At 45.1% G+C, this 14,706-nt stretch overlaps 1 protein-coding gene across 1 annotated transcript in view; it reads left to right on the forward strand.

Moving 5' to 3' along the window:
• Positions 1-11,165, forward strand: part of LOC134935902 (asialoglycoprotein receptor 1-like) — a 52,070-nt gene extending 40,905 nt beyond the window's left edge. Inside the window, exon 10 of the mRNA XM_063930754.1 lies at positions 8,512-11,165. Within this exon, the coding sequence (XP_063786824.1) occupies positions 8,512-8,665 (154 nt within the window). The 3' untranslated portion in view covers positions 8,666-11,165. The remainder of the gene's footprint in view (positions 1-8,511) is intronic.
• Positions 11,166-14,706: the final 3,541 nt, after the last annotated feature.

The raw sequence follows: 14,706 nt of genomic DNA on the forward strand, positions 1-14,706 counted from the left end.
TTGCCAGGATTGCCAGGGTGTTATGCAGATTTTGCGGACGTGTTCTCCAAAAAAGTTGCAGAGGTACTACCTCCCCATCGCCCCTATGACTGTGCCATTGATTTGTTGCCAAATGCTAAGCTTCCCAAGAGCAGGTTGTACTCCCTGTCACGTCCTGAGACTCAGGCTATGGCAGAGTACATTCAGGAGAATTTGGCTAAGGGATTTATCAGACCTTCTCAGTCTCCAGTTGGGTCGGGGTTCTTCTTCGTGGGTAAAAAGGATGGTTCGTTGCGACCCTGCATCGACTTCAGGGAATTGAACCGTATCACAATTAAAAACTCATACCTACTGCCTCTCATTTTGGTCTTGTTTGACCAGCTTCGTACTGCCACCATTTTTTCTAAGATTGACCTACGCGGTGCGTACAATCTAATCCAAATAAGAGAGGGGGATGAATGGAAGACTGCCTTTAATACCCACTCAGGGCATTATGAATATTTGGTGATGCCTTTTGGGCTCTGTAATGCCCCGGCAGTCTTCCAGGATTTCATGAATGATGTACTCAGGGAATATTTGGATAGATTCTTAGTTGTATACTTAGATGACATCCTAATCTTCTCCCATTCCCTGGAGGAACATCGGAAGCATGTACGCTTATTCCTCCAGAAACTCAGAGACCACCGGCTTGGGGGGAAGCTGGAGAAGTGCAAATTTGAAGTTCAGCAAATCGCATTTCTAGGATATATTATCTCCCCAGAAGGTTTCCAAATGGAGGGTTCCAAGGTACAGGCAGTCCTGGATTGGGTGCAGTCCACTAGTTTGAAGGCGCTTCAGCGTTTCCTGGGTTTTGCGAATTTTTATAGACGATTTATCGCTGGATTTTCGTCTATAGTGGCGCCCTTGGTGGCACTCACTAAGAAAGGGGCAGATGTTGCTCACTGGTCTTGTGAGGCTAAAGTGGCTTTTGCCCGTCTCAAAAGGGCATTTGTATCGGCCAAGGTGCTGTGACACCCAGATCCAGAGCGTCCTTTTGTGGTGGAGGTGGATGCCTCTGAGATGGGTATTGGGGCAGTGCTCTCTCAGATGGGAGTGTCTGATAATCGCCTTCATCCCTGTGCTTACTTTTCCCGTAAATTTTCGCCTGCCGAGATGAATTTTGTAATCGGGAATTGTTGGCTATTAAGGATGCACTCGAGGAGTGGAGACACTGGCTTGAGGGGGCTAAGTTTGTGGTCTCAATTCTCACCGACCATAAGAATCTGGCATATTTAGAGTCAGCGAAGCATCTCAATGCCAGGCAGGCACGATGGGCTTTGTTTTTTGCTCGCTTTAATTTTTTGATAACATATCGCCCTGGGTCAAAAAACATCAAGGCTGATGCGCTCTCGCAGAGTTTTGCTCCAATCCAGGAGACCACCGAGGAGCCGTTGCCCATTGTGTCCCCATCATGTATTAAAGTGGGCATTACCCAGGACCTCTTATCATTAGTCCTTAGAGCACAGGAGCAGGCTCCTCCAGACCTTCCGGTAGGTCTTTTGTTTGTGCCTCCTAGGTTAAGACAGCGAGTGTTCCTGGAATTCCATGCCAAGAAGTCGGCAGGTCACCCGGGTATTGCCAGAACTCGGGAGTTGCTATCGAGGGCGGTGTGGTGGCCCTCGGTGGCTAAGGATGTGGATCAGTGGGTTCGGGCATGTGACGTTTGTGCCCAAAATAAAACTCCTAGAGGGGTTCCTGTTGGCCCATTACATCCACTCTCTATTCCATCTAAGCCATGGACCCACATTTCCATGGATTTTGTGGTGGACTTGCCCAAATCCTCGGGGATGACAGCCATTTGGGTTGTCATTGACAGGTTTTCAAAGATGGCGCATTTCGTTCCACTGGTTGGGTTGCCATCGGCCAGATGCCTGTCTGAGTTATTTATGCAGCATGTTGTGCACCTCCACGGGTTGCCACTTGATGTGGTCTCTGACCGTGGATCCCAGTTTGTGGCCAAATTCTGGAGGGCATTTTGTTCTGATCTCCAGATTTCTGTGAGCTTGTCGTCAGGCTACCATCCACAGTCTAATGGGCAGACTGAGAGGGTGAACCAGTCCTTGGAGCAGTTCCTCAGGTGTTATGTCTCCAAGTGTCATACTGACTGGGTTGCACATCTGTCCATGGCAGAGTTTGCCTATAACAACGTGGCTCACTCTGCTACAGGGATCTCTCCCTTCCTTTGTGTGTATGGGCATCATCCTAAGGCCAATTCTTTTGACCCCCTGGATTCAACGCCTGGTGGTTCCTCTGTGGTTTTGGCCCTGAGGGGTATTTGGAGGAAAGTGAAGAAAGCCCTTGTGTCTGTGTCATTAGTGACCAAAAGGGTTTTTGATAAGCGGAGAAGACCCTGCAGCTTCAAATTAGGAGACTTCGTCTGGTTGTCCACCAAGAATTTGAAGTTGAGACAGCCATATCATAAGTTAGGCCCCTGGTTCATCGGCACTTATAAGATCACCAGGGTTATCAATCCAGTGGCATTTCAGTTAGATCTGCCCCGTTCATTGGGTATCAATAAAACATTTAATTGTTCCCTTTTAAAACTGGCGGTTAGTAATCCTTCTTCCAGTGGAAGACCTTCTTCTCTTCTGATACGGGGTCAGAGGGAGTTTGTGGTTGAAAGGGTTCTTGACTCCAAGATGGTTCGGGGTCGGCTGTCATTTTTGGTGCACTGGAAGGGGTATGGCCCGGAGGAGCGGTCGTGGGTGCGCAGTTGTGATCTTCATGCCCCCAGACTGATACGCTCTTTCTTCTCGCAGTTCCCCGATAAACCCGGTGGTAGGGGTTCTTTGACCCCTCGTCAGGGGGGGTACGGTTAGGATCTCCTGCTCTGTGCTGCCACGTCGCCATGGCAACAGGGAGGCAAGTGTTAGCGAAGTAACCTGAGCGCAGCTGATACTCCGGTCCGGGTTTTTACTGTGCAGTGGTTACAGGCTCTGTGCACGGCAGGGAATCCGGCGCTGGTTTTGTGCTCACAGGTCTGTGAGGTCTGAGTGGGGCGTGGACAGCACCTGCTATATAAACCATCCTCTCAGGCTAGGCTAATGCTGCCGAATCTTTGTTTGTTAGTCAGTTCCAGAGAGTTAGCTAGTACTAGCTAACTCTCTGGAACTGACTAACAAGCAAAGATTCAGCAGCATTTGCCTAGCCTGAGAGGATGGTTTATATAGCAGGTGCTGTCCACGCCCCACTCAGACCTCACAGACTGTGAGCACAAAACCAGCGCCGGATTCCCTGCCGTGCACAGAGCCTGTAACCACTGCACAGTAAAAACCCGGACCGGAGTATCAGCTGCGCTCAGGTTACTTCGCTAACACTTGCCTCCCGGTTGCCATGGCGACGTGGCAGCAGAGAGCAGGAGATCCTAACAGTCAGTCATCATTTAGCCTGCCCATGGACTCTCATTGGCTGGTTTCACAGGAGTCTGGGGGCGCTCTAAATGATGATTGACAGGCTGTAACATTCTGTTGCGGCTGCTGATTTCTGGGGAAGGATGCCAGGACATATGTTTATTTATTTATTTACATATGTTCCATGCAACTTCACATGTATGTTCATATGTCCTGGCCAGCTCCCCCCAGTACACCTTGGATGGCGCTGAAGCCGTTGCTAATGATAAGCGAGAAAGTTTTTGTGTGTGTCTGTTTGTCTTTATGCATGGCCAGTATTTTTTACTTACAGTAGCACCACCAAATTTGGCATGTTGGTTTAAGTTGACCAAGGTTAGGTTTTTGACTAGGTTTGAACTTTTTTTAGGGCCATGGTGGTCTACATAGTGGATCCCAACTAGTGCTGCGGAGTCTCTGAATTTAAATTTAAGGAACTTCTCTCAGGATGTCTCCCAGTGCCGAAAACTGCACTGATCTGAAGGCACAGGCCGATATCTACCAGTTTGGTGGAGGAAGAGCTCCAACGGAAGAGCAATGAGTTGGAGGATCAACTGTCACACTGCACATGGGTGTCAAACGTTGGTCTGCAGATATTTCTGCTCGCCAGTGATTTCTGTCTTGCAGGGATATATGAAACCGCAGGGATTTTGGACGCTATACTGATTTCTGTCTGCTACTGATAAATCCCATTCCAAACAGTCAGAGAATGCACCTTCCTCCGAGTCCTTTACTCCTATTCTGCATTGTTATGCAGGTGTGAATTACTTTTGTGTCCCCCCTCAAAGCTTTCCCTCTTTATTATACCACATTCAAACTAAGGGGGCCATTAAGACTTGATCGATGCAGCGGCAGCAATCGATGTTTGAAGCCCTTTGAGGAGTGCGCTCGCACCCCGTGAATCCCAGTGAGATGCTAAAAGCATCTACAGGCTGCGATCGCCTCTGCCTGAGGCGGTTGTGGTGTGGTAGAGGGTGCGGTCCTGACAATGGAGGTATGTCCGGACCATTGCGGGGGGCGGCCCGCGGCAGCTGTGTGATGTCACACGTGGCCGCTGTGACCCTGGACATGGCGGGTAGCCACCTGCCAGCGCAGCTAGGCTGCACAGGCAGAGAGCTACTCGGCAGGTGCAAAAGCATCACTGCTGAGCGATGCTTTTGCACCCTTTCAGGGGAGGGGGGGGATGGCAGACATGCAGGAGGGACTAGCTAAATTTAGCACATCTATGATCAGATCTGAATGACCCCTAAGTTTACTTCTTTCACATCTCAGCCTTAAAATTTGTGGCCCTTTTCAGGACAATTTCCTGTTAAAGCACTACTACAGACTGGGGCAGGTAATTCATAGTTAATCGCAGCAGCAAATTTGTTAGCAGTTGGGAAAACCATGTGCAGTGCAGGTGGGGCAGATGTAACATGTGCAGAGAGAGTTAGATTTGGGTTGGGTGTGTTCAAACTGAAATCTAAATTGCAGTGTAGAAATAAAGCAGTAAAGCAGTATTTACCCTGCACAGAAACAAAATAACCCACCCAAATGTAACTCTCTCTGCAAATGTTGTATCTGCCCCACCTGCAGTGACGTGCTGTGGGGTGAGGCAGATGAAGCAGAGCCTTTCCTTTCATACTTACGTTTAAACCAGTGTTTTGACTGAATAAAATATATTAAAAATACTGATCATTTGTTTGAAATATCTTCTTTGCATTATTCTAATAATTTTTACAGCCAAAACTCTGGAGTAAAAAGTCTATGGCAGGTGAGGCAGTGACTCACCTGTGTATCCTTTCCGCACATCTCTAATCAAAACTCACCAGATTTCCAGGAGTTTATACTGCTGCACCTGTGTATAATGCCCAGATGTACCCTTTGGCTCATATATTGCATGTCAATCTGGCACTGGGATTAGCCAGTGCCTCCTCAGCCATTTAGCTCACCGCATGTCCTTGTGCAGTGCACATGGTTTTGCCCAACTGTTAACAAATTTGCTGCTACGATCAGGTCTGAATTACCCCCCAGGTTCAGTAGAGCCATACCACCAAATAAACGATCCAATCTCGGTCACTGCTCCTCATCTGCTAAGAATGGAAAGATGCTAGAAGGCTTCACAGGAAGTACAAGAATGCTCACAGCTCAACAAGAGAGAGAGTCACTCAATGCAAGGCTTGCTCGCCAGTCTGCTGATGCTGCTAGCCATGCAGAATCCAGGGTCTTGAAATCCCCAGCTGCAAGGCAAATCCAGCAGTCAGCCAATTCAGTGCAATGTGCAGCCTCAAGAGCCATGGAGTCTCCAATAGAAATACACAATCTACCAATACTGCAAGAACTAGAGATCTCAGATTAAAACCATTGCAAGACTTTAAACATGCTGCTTTTTACTGTGATGCAAATATCCATTATGAGCTGCACCCTAAGGTAAATATTGGGAACATGTATAAACGGCAATGCTAAGACATGGGGTACGGAAACACCTGGTGGTTTATATACTTAAGACCCGATTTTGGACGATTTTGGTTTTCTTTTCTAAGTGGCAACACGGGAATTAAATAAACACAAATCTCGGCAGTGTTGGGGCTATTCGTAATGGTTTTCATGGCAGAGATCAGAAATAGGAATGACTAGACCATCGGTCAAACACGGCTGTTTGTTCATACAACACGGAAATTTACTATTCATTCATATTTGGGTGTTTGTCTCTGAGTGCTCAACTGCGGGTGTATTTTTTTGCGATTCGTTAAAAAAAGCAGCCAAAAAATAGACCTGATTTTTCCTGGCATGTTGGGATAGTCATGCACGGCTCAGTGAGATCTGTGCATGGTTATCTATGGGAAAGGGTCTGTTTAGGTTAAAAATGTAAAAAAAAATTGCGTGGGGTCCCCCCTCCTAAGCATAATCAGCCTCTAGCTTTTTGAGCCGGTCCTGGTTGTAAAAATACAGGAAAAAAATTGTGTAGGGGTCCCCCATATTTATACAACCAGCACCGGGCTCTGAGTCCGGTCCTGTTTCAAAAAATACGGGGGGCAAAACATGTAGGCCAGCACTGGGCTCCACTAGCCAGAGAGATAATGCCACAGCCGGGGGACACTTTTATATTGATCCCTGTGGCCCTGGCATTACATCCCCAGCTAGTCACCCCTGGCCGGGTACCCTGGAGGAGTGGGGTCCTCTTAAATAAAGGGGTCCCCCCTCCAGTCACCCAAGGGCCAAGGGTGAAGCCCGAGGCTGTCCCCCTCATCCATGGGTGGTGGATGGGAGACTGATAGCCTTTGTGTTAAAGTAAAGAATATTGTTTTTTTGTAGTTCTCTAAAAAAAAAACCCAAAAAACACAACACACACACCGTGAAAGTACAACTTTAATTTACATACATGCACACTTACATACACACGTCTCTATGTTGACACGGAGCCCCTCGGTCCTCTTCTCCAGTAGAATCCACGGGGTACCTGTAAATAAAATATATACTTACAAACAATCCTGTGTAGATCGGTCCTCTTCTTTCTCTTTGTAATCCACGCACTTGTTAAAATAATAAAACGAACAACCCGAACCACAAACTGAAAGGGGTCCCATGTTGGCACATGGAACCCCTTTCCCCCGACTGGCGGGACTCCCATGACTGCTATCAGTGAAGGTCCCGCCAGCCAATCAGGGAACGCCACTTCATGGCTCTCTCCTGATTGGCTGTGCGCTCCTGCACTGTCAATCAGAGGAGCGCACTGGTTACAATGCAGCATAGCGGCGCTCTATTGTAATCAATGATGGGAACTTTGCGGTCTGCGGTCAACCGCGAGTTAATTAGGGTCACTCTTGTGTGTCTTAAAAACGGCACAAACATGAATATTAGTAAATAAACCCCCTGGTGCGTGTGTTGCTGTGGGGGAAAGAAGATACTCCCACCACTCTTGGACCCGCCTGAGCCACTTAAGTTTCTGGTTGCTGGAACACACAATAACTCAAAACTGTTTTGCTCAGATATTTGAAAATATAACTGTGCTCTCCAAATGACATCATTTGAAACAACAGGTCCAATGGATAAAAAATCATACAAGTATGGAAAATGTAAAGTTCAGAGTCAACATCAAGTAAGCTCACTGCTGCCACTTCCCAGTGAGAATCTTCATTTATTTCAAATTTACTTCATTGGAGATTGGTACCTCAGTGCAAAACGGCGATGTGAAAATATTACTGGCATTGATTTCCACAAAGTTTTTCAGTTGCAGGAAATGTTGATTGCTATCAATAACTAATACATAAAAAGTTTTAAGAGTGCCTTGGGGTATTATAGAATGTGTAGTATGAGGCAGAATAATGGAGTATTATAGAGTGGGTGTGGTTCATAGTGTCTTGGTCGACCATGTTTGGGTCGACCACTATTGGTCGACAGTAACTAAGTCAACATGGATGCTAGGTCGACAGGGTCTGTAGGTCGACGTGGCCTAGGTCGACAGGTCAAAAGTTTTAAATTAGTTTTTTATGTATGTTTTTTTTGTGTTGTTTTCTCCGAACAGTGACCGGGAAACCCTATTACCGCTGCACTCAGCACAGGTTACTATTCCCAATCGTAGTCCACGTGGATCATTAAGTATGAAAAAGTAAAAAAAAAGAAAAAATATTGAAAAACTCATATCAACAATTTTGACCTGTCAACCTAGAAAATATCGACCTAGAGACCCTGTCAACCTTGAAACCCTGTCAACCTAGTTACTGTCGACCAACAGTGGTCAACCTAAACATTTTCAACCTAGTTACTGTCGACCTACAGACCGAATCACTTATAGAATGTATAGTATGAGGCAGAATAATGGAGTATTATAGAATATACAGTATAGTATGAGGCAGGATAATGCAGTAATATATAAGGGGCCGGATGTAATGTCTTGTGAGATGGCCGGAGCTTCGAGACTTTGGATGAACTCATACTTTTTTTAAAGAAGTAAATATTTACAAGGCAAAACCTGGTTGGTTTTGCCTTGTAAATGTTTGCTTCCTTAAAAAAAAACATACGAGTTCGGCCCGAGTCTCGGAGCTCCGGCCGTCTCGCAAGCCATTACATCTGGCCCAATATGTTGTAGAATACATTTTTTGTGACCATTCCCGGTTGTTTTTTGCAGGTTCTGGCGGGCTGATCAGCCCGATAACTGGTTTGGTCATGGTCTCGGAGGAGGAGAAGACTGCGCTCAGATGTATGGTTTTGACGCTAACTACTCGTGGAATGATGACCACTGTTCTCGGCGCTTTAAGTACATTTGTGAAATGAAAATTTAGCATGATTTTCCTGTTTCCTGTACCAGCACATAGACTGCTCAGAATTTTAGCCTGATAGCAAATATATCTACTAATAGTCTATTCAGTTTCTTTACCGGATTACTGGAGATCTCCATATAATGTCCCTGATATAGGAAAGTTGTGGCCAGTCACATCCATACAGAGCACATAGGCTATCATTCCGAGTTGATCGCTCGCTGCCGATTTTCTCAGCGTAATGATCAGGCTAAAAATCGGCATTTCTGCGCATGCGCATGGTACGCAGCGCGCACGCGCTAAGTACTTTCACACAAAACTTTGTAGTTTTACACAAGCTCGAGCGATGCTTTTCAGTCGCTTGAGTGTTTGTTGTTTGATTGACAGGAAGTGGGTGTTTCTGGGCGGCAACTCAGCATTTACAGGGAGTGTGCTAAAAAACGCAGGCATGCCAGGTAAAAACACAGGAGTGGCTGGAGAAACGAGGGAGTGACTGGCTGAACGCAGGGCGAGTTTGTAACGTCAAACAAGGAACTAAACAGACTGCAGTCATCGCAAGCTAGGAGTAAGTCTTGAGCCACTCTGAAACTGCATGAAATTTTTTAGTAGCAGAACTGCTAACCTTTCGTTCGCACTTCTGCTAAGCTAAGATACACTCCCTGAGGGCGGCGGCCTAGCGTGTGCATTGCTGCTAAAAGCAGCTAGCGAGCGAACAACTCGGAATGAGGGCCATAGAGCTGTCCACTTGATGTCATTAATAAGTAACCACCAACAATAATGATGATATTCACTCAGGTTCTGCATGGGTGATGACCACTACTTTAGACCTCCATCATTATTAGACTGTTCTCAGATCATGCATCATCAGTGTCATCCTCACCAGGCTTTTAGCATAGATGCAATAAAAACAGAACATCTGTTTCAAGGTTTCTGTCTGTTATAGTTTAAGTTTCATAGCAGTATGCTATCTCACCACCAAGGGTCACCAGGCACTTTTGGAATTGCAGTTCTGGTTTCTGCCAGAGGTACTGCTGTCTGGACATTGTTGAGGTCAGTTGACTGGTGAATCATTGCCAATCAGCAATCATAGAGTACACCTGTTTCCTAGCCTTATAAACTGCTTGAGACCAGCATGCATGGCTGTTCATTAATCTTCCCTTGTCTCATGTTAAGAGATTGCTGATCCTGGTTCCATCTGCTATCCTTGTTTTCTGGATATTCTGGTCATTTGTCCTATCATGATTACTACTGCTGCAAGAGAGTAAGCTTTACATCTGTTCTGCTTCACTGTGCCTGGAACCTGCCATTATATATTATTACTTATATTATTATTGGACTCATGACTTTGCAATCCCCTCTGTTTTGGACTCTACTCAAGTGAGCTCCAATGCCTGCCAATTTGTAGTGTACTCTGCTCATCTCCAAATTACTGCACTGTCCATTGGCTGCCATTTAGTTTTGCTCATTTATTTTATAAGTCTACATCCAGCTTTCCAGTCTGCTTATTGTATTCAGTGCTTGTAAATCAAGTATTTAATATCCCTGATCATTTGTCTTGTCAAATTGTCATCTGTATAATCTGAGTTCCTCCTATACAAGTGTGACTCTGTCATGAATATCTGTTTCTCCTACTCCCATTATCATTGCATATCCAGTTGCATTTTGTCTGCATTTCTAAATTGCTGTTAACTAGTCACACTCTTGTTGGATTACCCATATTACACTTTGGTATCATGCAATAAACATCCTGAATTCATCTGCAACGGTTTGTATGTTGAGTTTCTGGTACACTCCGGGGGTTTATTCGTAACAACATCATCATTAATGCCATGACTCTGCACCGCCTTCATTAAGGCCATTGTCTTTGAACCTTCATTATCAAGACCTTTCATTCTGGTCCTCCATAATGAGTGCCTTTGTCACTGGGCCTCCAACATGAATGATTTCCTTTCTGAACCATCACCATTTAAGCCATCCAGAATGGACTAATACAATAAATGTCTTCCATTCTGGGCCTCGATTCTTCAGGCCATGAACACTGGGCCTACAGTATGTCATCTAACCATCCACTCTGCCACCCATCATTCACACCATCTATTTAAGAGTTTCTGGCTCTTGTACTTAGTGGTCACACCATGCGGGCTGTCCACTCAGGGGCAAAGCATTTCTCATAAAAGTGTCCCCTGATATCTAGAGTTACTTGTCTGAATAGAGTCAGCTGGCTAGCCACTACCTCACCCACCCACCTACCAGGCACGGCAGTGCTCTAGACTTTCTTTGGTCCACTTTGCTCTATTGCTGCCTCGCTGCACATGATTGTCAAAAGCAACATGGAGGAGCACTGTCTCCCATAAAAGATCCTGGCTCGGACCCCCACAGCCATCAGACCTCAACCATATCTGATCCACAGTAATACAGATTTAACAAATGTGCCTGAGATATTCTGTATTGAGGTGTGCTGAATTTCAGATATTAAATCAATAATATAATGAAGCTATTGATACTGATAATAATAATAATAATAATAATAATACTGTAATACAATATAATATGGTTGTGTTAAAAACTTGTGTTTTTATTCAATAAAGAGATATATTACACATATATGATGTGTGGAGAGAGGGGAAGAAGGGGGTGTGTGGTATTGCGGCTAGAAATGGCAATATGGTCAAAAATAATCGAAGGGTAAAATATGATATGGAAAGAGGCACACTGAAATAGGTGTGCGTAAAGTCCACTAAGAGGGTGGTGTCCCACCTCTGTACTGGATATTGTACTATATTGTTAATGAACATACAGATGTAGCCACCTTTATCTTGACTGTTTCTCCACCGAGACGGGCGTTTAGTCACGCTAAGGCGATAGCTGAGTTTAATCACAGGTAGGCGCGTTGAGGCGATCTAGATACTCATCATGCATTACACATCTCCACCACTGTGTGGCTAATGCTCCACTAATCCAGTACTTTCGATCGTACAGTATAGCGGCGGATTGATCTACAGCTCTGGCAATACTGTAGGCATAACGGGAGGCGGTGGAAAAAGATGGTGACCTACAGTACTGTAGAGTACTGTACTATATGTGTATGGAGTACTGTATGTGTATGGAGACGCAACTACAGTAATTGTGTAAAAGGAAGAAGAATGTATAGGACAATGTACAGTATAAACACCGTGCTTTTAAAATACATGAGTTCGCTAATGCATAATGGGAATGGAGGGCTAGCAGGAGGCGGTGGAAAATACCGTGCTTTACAAATGCGAGCGTCCGAGTCCTCTAAGGCATAAACCAAAACCAACACCAATGGGGTGGGGGCCGGGCTCTGTTTGCAGTACTTTCACACATGAATTTGGGAGTCTCTCATGAGGCGTCGTGGGCTAGGGGTGAAGGCTCCCACCTCTCATGCTGGGGGTCCAGGGTTCGAGACGTGATGTGCCTTCTTTTTTTTTTTTTTTATTGTAATAATACACTGTATTATTTTATCAACATTGTAAGACAGTCAATGGAAAGGTGCACACAAGTTACATATAAATCAGAGTACATCTGCAGGAGCGATTCTTTACGCTAAATGCAACTGCACAGCGGCAATGAGTAGAAATGAGTGTATTCTGACGCTACTAAGTGAGCAAAACAGTACTATACAGTAGATATTCGGCGTTTGTGTATTGCACATGACCTGAATTCCCTCCCTGTCTACTGCATGATCTGTGCAGGCTCCCAGGGGGGAAGGGCAATAGGCTAGCAGGAGGCTACTGGGGACTCAGACTCATACAGTACTTGCATTTCAAAAGCACGGTATTTTCCACCGCTTCCCGCTTGCCTATCGCCCATCCCCCCTGGGATCCTGCACAGGTCATGCAGTAGACAGGGAGGGAGTTATTCACGTAAACTAGGGCAAAGCTGCAGGAGCAGTTGTACCGTTTAGGGTCTATGCACCATATGGTATACATACAATTCTATAGCAGGGCAGACTCAATTGAAATTGCTACCGCCTGTGTCTCCTCGCCCAATGGAGGCCCTCGGCTATGGAGCAAGTAACAGCACAGATTTGGTAGGTCACGGGGCAATGCTGAAGGAGCGTCAGAATCCCCTAGCTAAAATACACAGGGGTGATAGGGATAAGTGAGGTCTTTGCGCATAACAATACACCGCAAAGTTCCCTATGGTTTTGATTATGCCTTTTCTTTGAACACAGTATTTTCCACTGCCTCACCCTACCCCCATCCCACTTTCCCCTTCCCCCTCCTGGAAGCCTGCAAAGTACATGCAGTAGACAGGGAGGGAGTTCCGATCAGGTTACAAGACATGTGCAACAGTATACTACTGTATGTAGGAAAATCCACCGCCCACTCCGATTTATGTGAAACCTGTGTGCACCCTTCCATTGAATGTACAGTATAACAAAGAAAAATAATAATAATAAAGTGAATGTTACAGGAACACATTAAAAAAAGGTTGGCACTTCCTTCCCATTGGTGTTGGTTTATGCCTTAGGGGACTCGGACGTTAATACTTGTATTTCAAAAGCACAGTGTTTTCCACCGCCTCTCCCTACCCCCATCGCCCTTCCCCCCTGGGAGCCTGCACAGGTCATGCAGTGGACAGGGAGGGAGTTCAGGTCAGGTACAATACACAAATGCTGACGATCTACAGTACTGTGTTGCTCAGTTAGTTGCGTTGGAATACACTAATTTATACTCATTACCGCTGTGTATTTGTATATAGCGTAATGAATCGCTGCTGCAGATTTACTTTGATTTATGTGAAACCTGTGTGCACCCTTTCATTGAATGTACAACAAAGAAAAAAAATAATAAAGTGAATGTCACAGGAACATAGAAAAAAAAATGTTGGCACTATGTGACTCTCAGCATGGGAGGTGGGAGCATTCATCACTAGGTTGGTATGGAAGGGGAGACAATTAGCTACCGGAGGGTACCAACCCCAAGTTTCTGTGACCCCCACAAGGCTCATGGCAAGCGTCGGAACCTATGGTGGGTCTGAATTAATGGTCCCATTATAGTCTATGGGAAAATGGGTCCACTTTGCGTACTGATATCTCTGGTTCTGGGTGTCCCAGAGACTCATGACTGGTACCATACAAAAGAGGAAACTCTTGGCTTTCGGGGCAGACCAACCACTAGTTTATGTGACACTGGAAAAGGAAACAGGAAGCAACCGTGTTTTGGGTCCCCTCCAGTTGTCCGCCTAGCTTGCACAGGATACAGGGTTTTTGGCTAGATAGGAAATACTGTACAGAAATGCTAAGCATGGTAATTTTACATCCAGGAACATAGGGAGGAGTTTTTATCTCACTCCATTATACTTAGAAAAATTACACTTGCCACTGTACGTTACAAGCTGTTTGTGCTAATTAGTACACTAGTAGAACATACTGTACAGAGATACTAAGGACAGTGATTTGGCATCCACGAACTTAGGGAGGAGCTTGTTTCTCTCTCCATTGTAATCTTTCTAAGTATAATGGAGAGAGATAAAAGCTCCTCCCTAAATTCCTGGGTGCCAAATAACCGTCTTTAGTATCTCTGTATAGTATTTTCAATTAGGGTACTAATTAGCACGGACAGCTTGTAAAGTACAGCGGCAAGTTTAATCTTTCTATGTAAAATGGAGAGAGATAAAAGCTCCTCTGGAAGTTCCCAGATGCCTAATCACCATTCTTAGTATCTCTGTACAGTATGTTCTACTAGTATACTAATTAGCACGAACAGCTTTTAACTGGATGCCAAATCACCATACTTCGTATCTCTGTACAGTATATTCTATTAGGGTACTAATTAGCACGAACAGCTTGTAACGTACAGCGGCAAGTTTAATCTTTCTATGTATACTGGAGAGAGATAAAAGCTCCTCAATAAGTTCCTGGATACAAAATCACCATACTTAGTATCTCTGTACAGTATGTTCTATTAGGGTACCAATTAGCTGTTTGTGCTAATTAGTACCCTAATAGAAAATACTATGCAGAGATACTAAGGATGGTGATTTGGCAACCAGGAACTTAGGGAGGAGCTTTTATCTCTCTATATTATACATAGTAAGAT

This window comes from Pseudophryne corroboree, chromosome 6 (genome assembly GCF_028390025.1).
Source record: "Pseudophryne corroboree isolate aPseCor3 chromosome 6, aPseCor3.hap2, whole genome shotgun sequence".
Classification (NCBI taxonomy): Eukaryota; Metazoa; Chordata; class Amphibia; order Anura; family Myobatrachidae; genus Pseudophryne; species Pseudophryne corroboree.